A 17,972-nucleotide genomic window follows, 5' to 3' on the forward strand; every position below is an offset into this window, starting at 1 on the left:
AAGAAGGGAGCTAGAGGCAAGATCCGGCGATGAGGGGGAGAAGCACACCTGATGCCCGTCTGTGCGGGCCACAGGGGGGCATGACGAGCGACCCAGAGGCCCCGGACAAGCCTGGGGCGTAAAAACCTGGAGGGAGGAAGGGGAGCGTGCTTTCAGTGCTGTGGGGTGTGTTCCACGGCCTCGAGGTTTTCAGAGATGAGTGGGCATCAGAGCTCCTCCTGTTGGTGCCGGCCGGCCCGCCTGGACTGCACTTGCGGCAGGAACGGCCCGCGTGGGTGCAGGGTTTACACGGCTTACACACTGAAAGGGCCTGAGAGGCATCTTCATGCCCAGTTTATAGAAGGGGCGCCTGTTCCGGGGACGCCGCGCCCAGTGCCGGCTGTTCGTGTGACATGGAGCATGTTCCCAGTACTTCCTTGCTGATACCGTGTCCTCAGACCCTGTGGCCTGCTAGCTTCTGTTGGAGCCTCTATCAGTAGGGGACCCTCCCCCCCTCCTTCCCCTTTCCCCCATTCAGACTTTGTCTCAGAAACTGTGACAAGTCACCCCAGCTGGTTGTTGGCTCAGTGACACTAAAATCAGGCTTTCCCCAAGGAGTGGCGCGCTTAATGAAGGAGTTCATCCAGGCAGACTCCAGGCAAGCGGGCAGTGGGGCAGGCCGCCGTGGAGACGGTGTGGAGGGAGCGCTCGGCTGGGACCTCCGCCACACACGCTCTGTTTCCATGATGTCAGAGGGCGGAACCGACTCTGCCTCAGGTGCAGGCAGCAGCCCCCACCCAGCCACTCTGGCCTTGGGAGCTGGTGCTGAGCAGAGGTGAGCTGCTCCTGTCTCTCTCCAGGTGGATGCTCAGCCTCGGGCTCGGCCCCGCCTGACCGGGCTCAAAGTCCTGGCCCTCATCCGGGCTGTCATGTTCTGTGGCTGAACACCAATGTCCAGGGACCTCCTCCTAGGATCTGCAGAAGCAGTGCCTTTGACTCAAAGAAAGCCCCTTCGTGGGCCATTTGGAATTATTGTGGGAACAGTGTGGGAAATGCTCTTCCAGTGTTGGAGCTGTCTGCAGGCGCGCCTGGTCTTCGATGAAGCTGTTCCTTTCTTCAGGTGTCCCCTCGTTATGGGGAGGGTGGTCCCTCCCAAGGGTCTTTGCGCAGTCTAATGCTCGGGATTCTTTGATCAGCTTGTGTCTTCTGCCCTCCTCAATTCAGTGATGTGCTGTCTCTTTCTCTCTCCCACCCAGAAAAAGATTTACAAGTACAAGAAAGTCCTGAGTAACCCAAGCCGTTGGGAAGTTGTCTTGAAGGAGATTCGGACGCTGGTGGACATGGCCCTCACATCCCCCCTGCAGGATGACTCCATCAACCAAGCCCCACTGGAAATTGTCTCAAAACTGCTCTCAGAAGTAAGGCGCTCCCCTGGCTTGATTTTGCACCCCTGTCCCCTTGTAAGCCATTTGCCTCACCTCCACTGAGCACCAGCCCTGTCCCAGAAGCGGACGCCATGGCTGCTCCCAGGAGCGTCCTCTCCTGTTGCAGAGGGAGTGAGCGGCTCCCACCCTATGGTCCTGGGTGTTGGTAGAGCTGCTGCCCCCGCCAGTCCCCCAGAGCAGACTCGTCCTGGGCTGGTGGCAGTGACAGCCGCAGCAACGGAGTTCCCCAGGTTCAAGGTGCTGGCTTTGGAAACCTGGTCATTCCTGAGAGTGACGTGCCTGTGGCCCCGCTAGTCACTCCTCCTGGCCTCTGTCAGCTTTCTACCCCGTCACCCACTCAGCCTCCTGATAGGCTTCATTTAGTTCACTAAAGGTTTAAAATCAGATTTCACAACAAAATGAGAATTTCCAGGTTTTCTTTAAAATCGGTCAGAAAGTCAGCTGCAGTTTGGGGCTGTCACTGGTCACTCAGCAGCCTGGTGCCTCGGCCCACTGACAGCCCTACACTGGGAGTGTGTGCACCTGCCAGGGTCTGTTGTGGGCCTGGAGTGCAGTCGAGCCCGAGTGATCATGGGTCAGTCCTGCCAGAGCTCAGGAGGGAACATGTGGGAGCAGGTGCTGTTCTGAGCTTACAGACATCAGTGTGTCTGCCTGACCAGCCTGGCCCTTGGACACTCTGCAGTTGATGACCCCAGCGTCGAACAAGTCACAGCCAGCTGAGTGGTCCCCTGGCCCCCTCCCTCCTGGGTCACTGCTGCAAGCTCCTGGTGAGCTTCCTGCACCCTCTGCCCTCTGTCCTGCTGCCCACTCTGCAGGCCCAGGCTGCTACCCCTTGGTTAGGAGCCTCTGCAGTGCTGAACGGGGGGTCCCTCGCTGGGAGGAGGTGGGCCGGGAGGTAGAGAGTGGGTAGCAGCGATGGCGCAGGGGGAGGGCACAGCCGTGTCCTCAGGTGAGGGACAGCCTTGCTCTGCAGAAGGGGAAAGTCAGGCTCAGAAATGAATTGCCACCAAGGTCTTGAGTTCCCAGACCACGTGCCCAGTGCCAGCCCTGCATTCACACTTCTCCAGAGAGGGGAGAACAGCTCACCTTTCATAGGCCAGGCTGAAGCCGACGGCCACATGCACAGCGTCTCCTGTGGCACGCACCTTCTCCCTGACCCTGGCCTGAGGCCAGGGCACCGAGTGACCCGCTCAGCCCAGTGGTGGGGGCTGCCTGGCTCTGACTGGAGGCCACATTGCCCAGCCCTCCAGCCTCACCAGGCTGGACCGCGACACCACCGTCAAATTACATCAGCTAGGCCTGTTCTGATGAGGCGAGGGTGGCGGGCGGGCCTCGCTACCCGCTCTGGCTGCCTTCCAGCTCACCTCAGGCGTGTTCCCAGTAGCCACATGCCCCTTGGCCTTCCGCCCTCTTGGGATTTATTTTATTTATTCATTTATTTGTTTGTTTTATTTTTGTGGTACTGGCTTGAACCCTCTACCACTGAGCTACATTCCCAGTCCTTTTATTTTTTTATTTTGAGACAGAATCTTGGTCAGGTGGTCTTGAACCTTTGGTCCTCCTACCTCAGCCTCCCAAGTGGGATCACAGGTGTGGCCACTGTGGCCAGCTCCTCTTGGGCTTTAAGGCAACCTTTCTGAGTCTGCTGACCCCCAAGTAGAGGGATAAAAATATTTAAAGGAAGAAAGTGAAAGACACTTCTACGTGCTGCACACCTACTGTGTGTCAGGCCAGGATCAGTGTCCCCCATGGCAAGGGGCAGGGCTGGCGTCCCCTCAGGCAGATGGGCTCAGCCTCCCCTCCTAGAAAGCTTAACGTTCTCTGAGGGGCGTTAACGTTGTGTTCGGCATATAGTCTGTGATGGTCACTTTGACAGGCCCTCAGACCTACCGGATTCTCCCAGGATCCTGCCAGGCGAGTGTTAAAAGTGCACAGAGGAGCAAACTGCAGCTCCACAGCGTGGCTCACTCAGCGAGGTGGCAGGCCACGTCCTTCCCAGTTCAGCCTGATTGCTAGAATCATGCTCTGGCACATAAATGTCACATAGACCTGGGCTGGGGAGACGTGACTACACAGGAGAGCGGTTCGGCTGTGAGCTGTGGAGTCAGGAGAGCTGATCCCACCCCAGCAGTAGCCTGGTGGCTTTGGACAAGTTATTAGACCTCTCTGAGCCCAGGGTTTCACCTGTAAGTTGGGGCTGAGACAAGTACCCTTGTCACAGGATTGAGGATCCAGTGCATGTAAAACCCTGGCACTAAGCCTGATGTCCAGGGTGCCTTTAAGCAGGGGTCACATTTTCAATGTCCTGTGAGTTGGCTTTGATCTGGACTCTGTACACACCTCAGCCAGGTGTCCAGACAGGGTGGCCGGGAGGGCCTTTGGGTTGGAGTGCATGGGTGCATTCTGCCTGTGCTCTCCTCACTCAAGCTGTCCCTAAGCCCTCCTTTGGAGACGCTTCGGCACTGCCACACTGGCCAGAAGATGGAAGGCTCTGGAGAGACAGGTACTATAAGGTAGCAGACAGTTCTGACCAAGAATTATTCATCTACCAGCAAAACAAAGCCAGGCGTCTCCAGCCTCCTGGGCCTCTGTTGTCAGTGTGGAGTGGCCACTTAGCTTGGGATCGAAGTGCTCCCTCCCGGGTGGTGGCTTCAGTGAGCTCTTTTCTCCTGGAGTGGCAATGGCCCTGGAGGAGGGAATTCTCCCTGCAGACTGCATGGGCTGCTCTGTGGCTGGGATGCAGGGAATGGCATCCAGAGTCACCGCAGACTTCCTGGAGAGGGCTGTAGTTGCCCTTGGTAGCCTGAAATATGGAGTCCAGCCCTGGATTGGTGACCACTATGCTCAGTGGCTGGAAATGAAGGCTTACCAGTCGGGACAGGCAGGTTCCAATCACGTCACTGTTACGTGAGCACCTCTGCAAGTCCTGGGTAGCTCTCAGTCTGCCGGGTAGAAGGAGAACCTGTCCTGATAAAGCAAGATCAGCAGAACTCTCACACAGACCGGGACACGGCAAGCTCGTCACAGGAAGAGACAGCCAGGCTGTCTTTTCCCAGCTAAAAATGACCCATCTTAACTATACCATAAACAGGCTGCCCAGACTCCACTGCGCCCACAAAAGGAGGAAAGGGGATAGAATCCAAAAAGCTTCCGTGTGTGTTCCCAGCTCCTGGTCTCACAGTCAGCCCTCTCCAGTCAGGCTGTCTCGACCCTGGGGCTGGCCTCCCTCGTATCCCAGGCAGAAGCGAACCCCCTGCCTGCAGGCTGTCCTCCGCTTTAGCTGGTGGGAGCCGGTTCAGAGCTCTGTACATCTTAAACCTCTGGAATGCCAGGGCCGTCCATCTTGCCGCACTGCTCAGATGGATAGTTGGTTTATGAGCAGCGGACGGGGACCTGTTGGGAAATCTGAGTGGACACCAGGGAAGCCGCTGGACACCAGAACAGACTCACAATACAGGACACACCACAGTTTTGCCAAAAAGAAAATAGTGGCTGCCTTGAGTTTTACCCTTTCCTGGTTCACACTCAGGATGGCAGGTACATGATTGTTTCACAGATGCAGATCAGAGAGGATGAAACTAAAATTTCAGCAAGTTTAAAACTTTCAACTTAATTTTGCTTTTCTAATTCAACTGCTAGAATTAACTTAGCTAAAACCTCTTGAGCACACTCATGGCACACTAGTGTTTCTTGGGAACCTAGTTTGAGAACTACTGAAATAATGTGTGTTGCTGGACACGTGCACACCTGTAATCCCAGCAGCTCGGGAGGCTGAGGCAGGAAGATTGAAAATTTAAAGTCAGCCTCAGCAAATTAGCAAGGCTCTAAGCAACTTAGAGAGACCCTCTGTCTGAATAAAAAAGGGATGGGGATGTAGTTCATAGGTTAAGCACTGGGTTCAATACTTGGCAAACAAACAAACAAACAAAGTATATGTTGCTCTGAAAGACTGCCCGGCACTGAGTTGAGACTCACAGAAGGTGCTTCTCTGTGTGTCCCAACCTGCCTTCCAGCTCTAGGCAGCATCGCTGTCGCAAGCGCCACGTCCTCTCACAGCAGCCTCAGGAGGTGTGCTTAGCAGGATCCCCACTCGCCCCCTGGAAACTTGACTCTCACGGAGAGCCAACCATCCTCCAGGGCACGTGGTTGTGAAACATGGACGTGGACTCGGTCCTCCCTGGACTTTTCCCACTCTGAGCCCTGCCATGGGGGTGTTCTGATTTCTGGAATTAGGAAGAGACAGCTGGGCTGGGGAGGTAGCTCAGCAGGCGGCAGAGGGCTTGCCTGGTGTGCACGAGACTCTGGGTTCCAGTCCCTGCCCCACAAAACAAAAGAAAAAGTGACAGCCACCCTTGAAGGACCTGAGACTCTGTGGACCTTTGAAATCCAAGTATATTGATTTCTTAATGTTGTTTTCCTCCTCCTTTCTCCATTCTCTCCTTTAGAACACAAACTTGACCACCCAGGAGCATGAGAACATCATTGTGGTAAGTTCCTCCCGACATCACCCTCTGCCCTCCTCCCAGAGCCAGTCTGAGATCCTTCGGGAAGCACGAGAGCTCCGACCTCCTTTGCTTGGTCTGTCTTTTCCGTCAAGCCAAGCTCCTGCCATCCTGCCCTTGTGCACTTCTGAGCCCCTCTGGACCGCAGCAGGCTGGGTGATCAGCACACTTCATGTGTGTGCCCGGGTCTGCTGCAGGAGGTGAGGATGGGAGGTGGCAGAGACATGTTTATGCACGGCCATCACCATGTGAGCAGAAAGGTCAACGATCCCTTTCTTACCCCAGAGCCTGTCTTCTAGTTAGTCTTCAGATAGAACCGGGGTGTAATCCCTATCATGTATAAAGTAAGATGGGATTTTCTGGGGCTCAATGATACATGCACCACTGGGAGTAAATTACCTACCTGGGCGGTTTTAAGCTATTGAAATGTGGCTCTCACTAGGGAGAAGGAAGAGATGGAATTGCACCTACTGCACACAAAGTGCTGTATTTGAGTCCCCAGGGACTGAGATGGCCCTGCTCCCATAGAGCTCATGGTTTGTTATAGGAGGACAGATGTGATCACCACAAGATAGACAAGGGGTGTGGAGGGTTGGGGTGACAGCCCCACCTGGGAGAGGAGCCAGGATGCTTCCTGGAGGCAGTGATGTGTTTTGAAGGATCAGTAGGAGTTTTACAGATGGCAGAAGGCAGCAAAGGCACCTGGAAGAGGAGACAGAATGTGCAAGGGCTCAGGTTTAAAGTAGCATGGCGGATTTCTGGGAGCCTCGGCACTGCTCGACTATAAAGCATCTGGGAGACAGAACCTGAAACAGAAGCAAGAGACAGAGCTTTGTGTGTCCTGAGAGAACCTGGAACTAACTGGCCCAGGGGGTCCTGTGGCTGTAGCCTGTCCCAGGAGAGCAGTGTCTCGGGCGCTGTGCCGCTCGAGCTGAATCAGGGTCTTAGGAGCTCCTGGCACATAGGAGGTGCTGGGTGGGTGTTTGCCAGAATCCCTGTGCCTTCTCTCTCCAGAATAGGGGAAGAGCGACCCTGGCAGCCCCAGTCATCCTCCACCTTTTCCTAGTGGAGCATCAGTTAATCGGTGCCTTTACAGAGTGTGCCAGACCCGCTGTTGTGCAGATCAAGAGCTCTGCGGGAGGTGGCTGGCCAGTGAGGGTGTGATGTTGGGCGCCTCTCAGGTCAAGGGCTGCAGCTTGTTCTGGGTGTTATGGGAGCGCCAAGGGGGTCGATGAACCTCCTCTGTCAGGGAGGGTGCTGGGGGGAAGAGAACAGAGGGCTTCCAGGAGGGGGCAGGCTGAGTCTTGAAAGATGGACTTGGGAGCATCAGGGCAACAGGGACAGGCAGTCAGGCAGGGATCAGCATGTGGAGAGGCAGGGGGCGGGACTGGCCAGCACAGGACCTGGAGGGGCAGTGAGTGCCGGGGACGGAGGTGGCAGCTTCCTCTCCTAGTGCTCCCCGTGAGCACCACAGCTGGGAGGCGGGCGGAGCCTTTGTGTTCCTGAGGAGCCTGGGAGAGAAGTCTGGATGTGAGAGTCCCGGCTGCATTCATCCTCCCCACTGCAGGATGCCTCCGAGCATTGAAGAGCTTTGTGGCAGGCCTAGCCCGTGTTCTGCAGCCTCCCTCTCAGTATTCCTTGTTACCATGGGTTTCGCTGTCACTGTGACCATGAATCTCCCGGAGCTCTGTCCAGCCCAAGTTACTTTGTCATGTTGGCCTTTGGGCAGCTGTCCTCCAGTGTGCGAGGTGATTCTCTGTACCCCAGTCCCCCATAGCGTGAGCTGATTGCCTTCATTCCGTCGGCCAGGCGCCTGAGCCACAGGAGCCATTGGCGGTCACAGCTGGGTGTCACCGCGCAAGCTTGGCCTGGCCTCCAGGCCCCAGCCAGAGTCCTACTCAGCGTGCGGCACTCAGCCTGTCAATGAAGACGGCTCAAGTTCACAGCCAGGTCCAGACATGGCTATGGCCTTGGAGGAGCAACAGAAGACCTTCTAATTTTATTTAAAATACAGTCAACTCTTGGTATCTGGGGTATCGATTCCAGAGCCCTGAGGGTGATGGTGGCGGCTCACACCCCATGTGGAATAGTGTGGCGTTAGCAGTGCGAGGCGCATCCTCCCACACATTTGGAGTGGGCTCTGGTCAACCCAGGGCCTCTGATGCCGCCGCATTCATGCTCTGCACACAGTTGCTGTGCTCTTGTCTGGGAATAATAGCAAGAAAAATTCTGTATCTGCTCAGTACTGGCACAGTTTTACTCCAAATACTTTTGGTCCACGGTTGGTTGAATCCTGAGACGTGGAGGCCACAACTCTGAATGGTGGCTAAGTCTTGAATGTGGCAGTGCCGTCCGAGTGGGTTCTCACTGTAGAACAGAAGGCGCCCAGCTTGGGCCCTCCTTAGAGATCCTCTTTTCAGGTGGATACCCCAGCAGCCAGAGTCCACGTGGCTTCTTATTTTTAGCATCCATGATGCTACAGGGTGTTGTGCATTTGGTTTTTCACCTGAAATGTCTTCCAGTTTCTTCCTGGTTTTATAGGACCTGCCCCGGAGTTTCTTACCAAAGCTCGGGTGACATCTGAGGAAGGATCATTCTTTGAGGGCTCTTATGTGCATTGCTGAGTGGTCAGCAGTATATCCAGCCTTAACCCTCTGGAGGCCAGTAGCACCCTTTCTGGACAGAGAGGCCTCCAGGTGTGCTAGGGATCCCCTGGAGGGCTAACTCACCCCGGGTCTGCTCCATTCTTTCTAAATGCCTCAGTCATTTCCAGCCAACTTCATGCTCCAAGCCTCAGTCTCCTCGTCTGTGGAAAGGACATATTGGTGCCCTTCTACTGGGCCCCTGGGGATCCTGTGAGCTAATGCCGTACCAGGCCGAACAGGGACACAGGCTTGTGGAAAAGTTCTGCTAAGAACAGAACCCTTTGTATTAGTGATACGTGTAAAAGTTATCATTCGGTGACCAGATGAAGCCTGATAACCTCCCTGGTCCTCTGTTCATCTGTACAAATGAAACTACCACTGGACCTCATGAGTTTGTCATGAGGATGAAGCAGAATAACGGCGGTGGAAGCACCAAACCACCCCGGCAGACAGTGGAAGTGTACAGCTAGTCACTCTCACCCCTGGCAGCCTGGCTTATTGTTATCCAAAAGAGGGGACTTCCCTGCCCAAGGTCCCTTCTCCCCAACTGGTCCCAGAGCTCAGTCTGAACAGTGGAGCCTTCCCCCACCTGGGGCACAGCAGGCTCTGGGGTCACAGATGTCATTTCCTCCTGGCTCTGCCTCTTTCTCACTGTGCACCTTGGCCCCCTGACTTTATCTCTGACCTGCTTCCCCACCTGAGAAAGGAGGGCCTGCCAACACCCACCTCCCAGTGCACACTGATGCTCGAGCCACACTGTGCAGTGGCCCCAGCCAGGTTCAGTGTCATGAATGTTGATGTTGTCACGGTCAGTACTTCAGTACTGGGAAGCGGTTGGTTTGCATGGTGGTGGGGATCGTGACAGGCGGGGCTCACCCCTTGCAGAAGGCTAGGAGCCCACTGCCTCCAGCAGATCTCTCCATACCTGAGCCACCCTAGCCAAGAAGACCCGTGCCTGGGCCCGGCTCTGTGAGCCTGTGGCTGGTGCTAGGAAGCAGGGCCCTCCCCTGCAGTGGCTTCATTGTCCCAGGTAGCCTGCCTGAATAGTCAGTGCCAGTCTACTCCCCTTTCCTAATGATCCCTGGAGCAAGCTGACCCGGTAGTACTGTCACACAGCTGGCCACAGAAGGCTTGCTAAGAGGTGTGCCCTGGAACACTAGATGGTCACCACTCGGAAGGGCGCTCCTAGCCGCTGGTGAGTCGAGCCTCCATGGTGCACAAGGGGGGCCCACCAGTGAAGACTGGAGCCCCACTCGCCCTGACCTGCAGGTGACCCTTGAGGTGACTCTAGGCCCCTTTCTAAGTGGGAAACTGAGGGTCATAAGAGGCGAGGCAACTTGTTCTATGGTCACAAACCCAGCAAGCGTCAGAGTCAGGGTCTGTACTTGGAACTGTGCCCCCAGCCTGTGTGCTTGTCCCTTGGCACTTGTGGGGGTTCATTCCAGCACCCACCACAGAAACTAGAACCTGAGGGTGCTCAGGCCCTTGCCTAAAGTGGCGAGGTACCTGCCCACTCTGATGTCCTGTGTGCAATTCCAGGGTATGGGTCTGAAGGGGACACGGTGGGTGGCAGCAGGCCATGCAGCCCCTAAATTTATACACACCATCCTGTGTATTATGTGTGTTTTTCCCAGGGGAACAGATCAGGGCTTTCTGAGCCTCTGGAGGGAGCTGTGGTCCGCAGATCAGAAAATGGGCTTCTTCTGCCCGAGGACGGCAGAAGGCTGCTCTCCTGTCAGGCCACCTCTCCTGTAGGAGTCTGGCCCTGCCCCACCCGGGCTGCCGCCCAGTCCGTCCAGCTGACACTTGCTCCTTGTCTTTCAGGCCATCGCTCCTCTGCTGGAAAACAACCATCCCCCTCCAGACCTCTGTGAATTCTTTTGCAAGGTATGGTGTTGCTGAGGTGGGGCTGTCCACACGGTAGGGGTGGTTTACACAAAAAAGCTGAAAACCCAGGCCCTCCAGCCTGGGGCCAGGGTCCCAGATGCAGGCAGAGGACATAAAGGGCACCTGTCCTTAGGACTACAGCCCCTCTGCCACACAGGTGACAAGTTAGAACAGGGTCCCAGGGCAGGGGTCAGGGACGAGCATCTGGGTTTTCTTTGGAATAACTCCCTGGCTGTCTTGGGAAGCAGTTTGCAGAGATTTTCTGGGCTCCTGACGTCAGAGCTGGGTTATTCTTAGCCGAGGCTCCTCCAGGCACCAGCTGGCCCACAGTAGGGGCCAGCCGCGGGGCTTTCCCTCGGCAGGGGAAGCTGGCGGAGTGTTCCAGGTTAGCCCAGGGGAGCCTTGGAGCCAGGCGTCCATTCCCAGGGACACAGAGCCAGCCTCGCAGCAGGACTCCAGCAGCAATGCCCAGCAGCACCAGGGCCAGGCCTCCTGCATTCCCAGGGGTTGGGCACATGCTGGAGGTGGCACTAGCCCACACGCCTGTCTGCTCTTTACTGTGTGCTTGGCCTGGCTCTGTCCCCTCCCCAGAGCTCCCCCACTCCCACTCCCTCGCTTCCCATCCTCCTTCCTGCCCTATCTCCCTGGGCACATGAGGGTAGCCTCTGCCCCTACCATGGTCATGTGCTGCCCTTAGGGGAGGTGCAGTCGCTATGTCCACTCATGAGACAAGCTGGAGAGGCCACAGAACAGGCACCAGGGGAGGAAGGGTACACTGGGCTCCCAGCCCCAGCCAGGGAGTGCTCTGTGTGTCAAGGGTAGGGTTGGAAAGGGAGATGTGACCGGGCCTTTGTCTTCAGCCTGCCTCTGCAGCAAGAGATCCTTTCCAGACACGCACACCTCTGCAGGCCTGAAGTGCTGCGGTGTGTCTGAGGGCCCAGAACCCGACAGGAGTCCACAGGTGCTAAAATGGAGGGTGCCACCTTTCAGGATGCCATGGCCCAGTGAGCCGTTGAGCCACTTTGCCTTGGGGTGGGAGCCCAGCAGGAAGCTACGGGGATGCAGCCTGGCCTAAGCAGCTGTCTGGACTCCCAGGCAGCCTCCCTTCTGGGTTTCCAAGTCCATCTGTGTTCGTTTCCCAGGGAAGCCCTGGTTTCTCATATCCCAGGTCCATTGTCCTCACCCAGGGGTGAGCAGCTCAGCACCTCCATGGCCAGCTGGGTTATGAATGTGTGCAGGACGGTGGGGTGGGGGTCTGCTCAGCATGAAGGCCTTACATTTCAGTTCAGAAAACAGCACCATGCTGCTGAAGGAGAGCGGCTGGGATTGCTAAAGCCAGAGCATTTTCAGCTCCCTGGGTGTTGTCGAACCTGATCGTCAAGGTCCATCAGACCAGAGGTGCTGGCTCTTGGTTCTGCAAGAGTCTTGTCATATGATAAATAAGAATCCTGTTGGAGCGTATTCCTTGACCTTGACTGCACCATCTGAAGCAGTCTCACACTTTCATATAGAAACAAAAAGCTAACCAGAGACCCTATTCCGTGACACTTTTTTAATCCCACCCCCCAAAAAAAGCTATGGCACCCCTTGATTTTTACCCAAATGAGCTAACGACTCTGTATCCGCACAAAAATCTACACACATTTGTTCATAGCAGCTTCATTCATAACTGCCCAAACTCAGAAGCAACCGAGAACCCTCAGTGGACAAATGAATAAAAATCAGTGGTGCCTCCCTGCAGTGGGATCATACCCAGCGTTAAAGAGAGTGGAGCTGTTGGGCTGGGGCTGGGGCTCAGTGGTAGAGCGCTCACCTCACACGTGCGAGGCCCTGGGTTTGATCCTTGGCACCACATAAAAATAAATAAGTGAAATAAAGGTGTGTGTCCAACTACAACTAAAAAATAAATATTAAAAAAAAAAAAGAGGCGCTGTCGAGCCACAAAAGCACATTAGAAATAAACGAAATCAACTGGAGAAGCTGCCCGCTGTGTGATTCCAGCTGCAGGCATAGCAACCCTGATCCCCAATTTGAAATCTGAAAATGCTGCAGAATCCAAAGCTTCTCCAGCACTGATGTGACACTACAAGTGGAAAACTCCTCACCTGGCAGGTCACAGTCAAAACACAGGCACACTAACGACGTTGTAGAACTTACAGAACGGCCTCCAGGCTGTGTGTAACCGGGTAGGAAGCACAGATGACTATTTAGACTTGGGTCTCATCCACAAGATGTCTCATTATGTACATACGAATATTCCAAAATCCAAAAAAAGAATGGAAACACTTCTGGTCTCTTACATTTCAAAGATGGGGTGTCAACCTACATTGATGTGCTGGGAAAAGCAAGGCTGTTGAGACAGAAGGGAGATGAGACGTTGTCAGGCTTGGGGCGAGGGAAGGGTGAGGAGGCAGGACGCAGAGGACTTTGAGGGCAGTGAGCCTGCTCTGACTGCTGCTGCTGTGCTGGATACGTGTCCTTACACGTTGATCCAATCCCAGAAAGTGTAGGACGCCAAGGGTGCACCCTAGTGTCAACGGTGGACTATGGGTGCTAATGACAAGGCAGTGTGGCTTCGAGGCCCGGGACAAGGGACAAGTTGCATCGCCGTGCCCTTGGGATGTCGATGGGAACTGTGCGGTTGAGTGGGCGGGTGCATATGGAACATCTCGCCATCTTCCTTGTGGTTTTGCTATGAGCCTAAAACTGCTGTAAAAATTGAAGGCTTTTTAAAAATAAGCTGGGCTTCCTGGCCCTGGCCCGCTGGAAGCTGCAGGCTGTATGGACGCTCCAGCTGAGTTGACCCACCTTCTCTCCCCAGCACTGCAGAGAGCGGCCCCGGTCCATGGTGGTCATCGAGGTGTTCACCCCCGTGGTCCAGAGAATCCTCAAGCATAACATGGTGAGTTCCTGACCCCCGACCGCCGTGCCCCAGCCTCCCAACCTCCTGCCTTCCCACAGATTTAGGGGATGGGGTGGTCCAGCAGTCTGTTCAAGGAGCTGGAAGTTTCATGCGCCCACTTTCCTTGACTCAATTTTCTTCCATTAAGGCCACAGGAAGAGTCTTTTCACAGTTGGTTAGAACAGCAGCAGCACTGGCTTAGGAGGCACGTTCTGTGCAAAGCAGACCCAGGGGTGGGGGGACGCACGCGTCTCCAGGACCTGAGGGTGACCCTGTACTCTGGGCTCTGTTGAGCAGCTTTCTCCCAAAGAGCAGTGTGGTGGGGGAAAGAGCAGATCCACGGTGGAGAGCCTGGTGACCAAGGTCAGCAGCAGTGACTCTTGTTGACAGCGTGGACCTGGAGATGAAGTGATGGAAACCGTGCACTCTACCCCTCCCCGCAGCCCATCACCCCAGTCTCACCTCCAGAAAAACCTCACACACATCCCAACTGAGGGCCCAAACCATCTAGCCATCCAAACCCGGGAGATGAGAAGCTGACACAGGAGAGGAGCCTAAGGAGACTGGCAGCCAGACATCATGTGGGATCCAGGAGGGGACCCCAGAGCAGAAAAGGGACATTAGGGGAAGTGATGGAAATCTGGATGAAGGATAGACTTTACAGAATCGAACTGCCCAGTTACAGGATCCGGCATTTGTGATCTGTGGCTCCTCGTGTTCTCGTTGCCGAGGAGCACAGGGAAACAGGCTTCGTCGGCAGGGTCCACTGACCGGCCACTGAGGCCTAGCTAGAAGTAAGATATTCACAGATTTCTCGCACACCTTCTTAGAGCCAGGGAGAATGCCTGCGGGGTCACCAACCTCACAGCGAATGCCCAGGAGCCTGGGACCCAGAAAGGCCAGGCGGTGCCCCACCCAGGTCTATGGGTGGGGGCCCATTCCCACCCACGAGGTACTGTGCCGGTCTGCAGCCTGGACGCTGAGGTCCCTGCACAGGGGAGCACCTATTCTCTGCTCTCAGCCATCGCACACCTTGATGGAGTGTTGCTTTTTTCTGAAATCCTCTAGATTTGGGGCAAATTCATCTTTTGTTTTCCAAACGTGGGAGGGGACACCGCATGCACTTCTCTCCAGGACAACAGGGTGGGGAGGGGATTTCTGCCTTGACGTGGGCTCTTCCAGCTTTAAGGAGGAGCACTGTCTGCTCTGGCCAGCTGGGAGGACAGGGCCTCTTCCTGCTGGCGTGTGGGGTGGTGAGGGTCCAGAACAGAGGCCTGAGTTTGGTTTGGTTTTGTTTGCAAGGGGTCTAACTTGTCAAAGCAGAGCCACGTGCCCAAGGCACATGTGCCAGGCGATGTCTGGGACACACAGACCCTGCTGTTTTGCATACTCCATGGTAGTCATTATTCACAGGGACATCAGGGAAAGAGTCAAAACTCTGCCTGTTGTCCTTGCATTTTCTCAGTCTCACAGCCCGAGTGTTGCCCACCTAAGTTTCCTGCATAGAATCACAACTGCTGCAGGGCACGCCCGAAGTCAGCAGAGGCCATGGTGGCCTGGCCTCAGGCACGAGGACCCCAGCACTCCTCAGCGTCAGGCCTCAGCGTCAGGCACTGTGGAGCGTCCACATCCCACATCCCACAGGTGTCTACTGGCTAAATGCCACAGTGGGGTCAGGAGAGAACTGCAGACAGGACCAAGGAGCATGCACTGCTCTTGGGAAGGACCAGCTGTGGGCAGTGGGGGCTGGTGGGGCCAGACCTGGGGTCGTGGCAGCACAGTGGGGGCATGCAGAGCCTTGACCTTCGTTCAAGGTCGCTTCTTCATGCTCAGTGAGTGGCCAAGGCTGCGCCAGTGTGAGCAGGCACTGCCCCAGTAGTCTTGGGGGCTTGTGCAGCCCCTCTCACCCCAGAAGGGGCAGCAGCAGCCACAGCTTGGAGCCCTGCCGTTGGGGGGCCCAGAAGGAAGGTCTCCTTCTGCCTTCCTGTTCTGCAGGTGAGAACCCTGATTTGTTTTTTTCTCTGATGGATGGAGCGCTTGCAGTGTTGGGATGGAACCTAGGGCCTGTGCAGGCCGGGCAAGCGCTCACTACTAGTGCCCCTGCCATCAGGTGGCTTTCTTATTGGGTCCCCTGGTGGAAGGCATAGGATGAGCTGGGGGGTACCAGGTGTCCCCCAGTGTCCTGCTGCCAGCCACTTGTCCAGAGAGCTTGGGCAGAATGGCTCTGGGCTCTCCCGGCTGGCGGCCCAGGACACCAGGCATGTACTGGGAAGACCGGGGTCATCCAGGTGCCTGGCAGCCCCAGGACCCCCCAACACCCCCATACACACACCACCACACTGCTCCTCCCACACCCTTCTTTGAGCAACAGCACCCCCTGTCTCTCCCATCTGCCTTTTGTCCCCATGCGCCTTTGGTGGTGGCTCTCTGTCCAGGGAAGTGTCATCAAACATTCCTTAGTTGGCTGCACCTGGGCACTGTGGGCCACCTTCCCACCTGTCACTCCCTCACTCTGGGGAAGGAGCAGGTGTCTCCTTACTAAGTGTGGTGGTTTGGGGACTCAGGGAGCTACTTTGTCCTGTGCTACTTATCTCTTCCACACCCCCAGCAAGTCCAGAGTCCTCCCCAAGTCGATGCCTGCACCAGGCACCTTGGCTTGGCTGGACTGAGGGCCTCAGATCACAGCTCAGAGAAAGCAGGGGCCAAGACTCCCGGGTGGCCACAGAAGTGTACCTAGCTTTCTGGGGCTGTGGGAGGCTGGCTGGGCTTTGCAGGTCCCACATGGTCCTGCAGAGAGAGGAGGGGCTGAGCCCGGACAGCTCCTGTGCCATGGGTCATCAAAGGCGAGAGCCAGGGCAGTGCTGGTTCTCCAGGTGACTGTGCTGAACCGTGCACGAGCTTTCTAGAAGCGGGGCTTCCCGTTCTCTGTGCACTCCAGCAGAGCCGGACCCCACCCGCTCCAAGGTGCCTCCCCAACTCCCGCCCTCTGCTCTGTGTGCAGGACTTTGGGAAGTGCCCGCGACTGAGGCTCTTTACTCAGGAGTACATCCTCGCCTTGAACGAACTCAACGCGGGGATGGAAGTGGTGAAGAAGTTTATTCAGAGGTAGGTCTCCCGTCTGGCTTCTTCCCCTGGCCTGAGAGCCCGCTTCCCTCCCTCTTGGCCCCAGCACTCCATTCCACGACGCCCAGGGGAGTCGGGTGGTGTTCCGCAGCCCTGTTGTCTTATCTTTACAAGGAACTCCACTAGATCCTCCCAGCCCTGTGTGGGCTGAGCTGCTTGCTTGTGGGGTAGCACTATGCCAACCTCTCTAATCCTATGTCCTCCTGTATGGGCAGGGGCCATGAGATCTGCATGAGGCAGCCCCTAGCATAGTACGTGTTGCTCAGTAGGCACTTGGGAAGTGGTGGAAGTCCTGAGCAGTGCTGCCTTCTCCCCAGGTCCCTCAACCCTTGTGCCACCGGGTGGTTAAGAGAGGATCTTACCCTGGTGGTCTTAGAGAATCAGCAGGACTTATGGCCACCTCCCACTCGTGACCATGAGGCAGCCGGCTACTCTTGCTCTTGCCCATTTCTGAGGTTCAGGCTTTGCCCGCTTGCTTTTCTTGTATTGTTCTTCACTTTTCTCTTCATACTTTAGCTTCCTTATCTCTAAAATGAAACCCCAGGTACCCACTTCACCCTGTGAGTGTGGGAATTCATTGTGGTTAAAACGGTTCTGAAGTATCCCACCTGACCCTCCAGCGCATTTCCAAACCCAAGTGCTGCTGTGTCCTTCTTCCAGAACCCTGGGGACCTCAGGTTCCCCTACAGCCCCCTTCATGGTTAGTGGAGTTTCACCAAGTGAGGCCTGTCTTGGGAAGGCTTAGTGACTGTCCTAGATCCATGCCAAGCCCAGATGACCATAAATTTTTTTCTTCCAAAAAAGTACACTTTTGAGAGTACAGTGGAATGTTAGGCGTGACTACTCCAGAACCAGCAGGTGCAGGTGTGGCTGCCCCAGGACACGCAGGCACCAGTGCTGTCTTTCTGTGAACCAGGAAGTTGATGCTCATTGTCACTCTGGAGAAGGGGCCTGTTTCTCTCATGTGACAGCCACTGACACGGGGGAGCGTGCCAGGCCACTCAGCTGGATTCTGCTAGGCACCCTGTGTCTGTTGGTTGCAGCCAGAGCTTGGCCCTCTGCTGCCCACCTGTGTCACCACCAGGTCAACTAGAGCAGCCCTGAGCCTGGCCCCCCACAGCTGGCTCACCCTGCCCTCCACTCTTTTCCAGCATGCATGGCCCCACAGGGCACTGTCCCCACCCCCGGGTCCTGCCCAACCTGGTGGCCGTGTGCCTGGCTGCCATCTACTCCTGCTACGAAGAATTCATCAACAGGTCAGTGCCACCCCGGGGGGGCATGGGGGAGAGGTCACCAGGGAGGTGGAAGAGCTTCTGCTGGGCTGGACTCAAGTTTGCCAAGTCCCCTGGGCGTGTCAGCGGGGGCATGGCCCTGGGAGGGTGCTGAGAAGGCGAGCGCTGCGTCTGTGCCAGCACCTGCGGGCTGCCAGGTGACCGGCTCTGGGAACCAGGTTGTGTGCTGAGGATTCTGACCAGCTGGTGTGCAGCGT

The 17,972-nt window shown here is 56.1% G+C and overlaps 1 protein-coding gene across 1 annotated transcript in view; it reads left to right on the forward strand.

The window, feature by feature from the left end:
* Positions 1-17,972, forward strand: part of Cmip (c-Maf inducing protein) — a 199,655-nt gene that overhangs the window by 153,954 nt on the left and 27,729 nt on the right. The window contains exons 4-9 of the mRNA XM_046434359.2: positions 1,236-1,397; positions 5,870-5,911; positions 10,396-10,458; positions 13,280-13,360; positions 16,362-16,465; positions 17,635-17,739. Of these exons, the coding sequence (XP_046290315.1) occupies positions 1,236-1,397; positions 5,870-5,911; positions 10,396-10,458; positions 13,280-13,360; positions 16,362-16,465; positions 17,635-17,739 (557 nt within the window). The remainder of the gene's footprint in view (positions 1-1,235; positions 1,398-5,869; positions 5,912-10,395; positions 10,459-13,279; positions 13,361-16,361; positions 16,466-17,634; positions 17,740-17,972) is intronic.

The sequence above is a fragment of the Marmota monax genome, unplaced genomic scaffold (genome assembly GCF_021218885.2).
Source record: "Marmota monax isolate L192 unplaced genomic scaffold, Marmota_monax_Labrador192_F-V1.1 WCK01_AAM20220418_F8-fsc00024, whole genome shotgun sequence".
Taxonomy (NCBI): Eukaryota; Metazoa; Chordata; class Mammalia; order Rodentia; family Sciuridae; genus Marmota; species Marmota monax.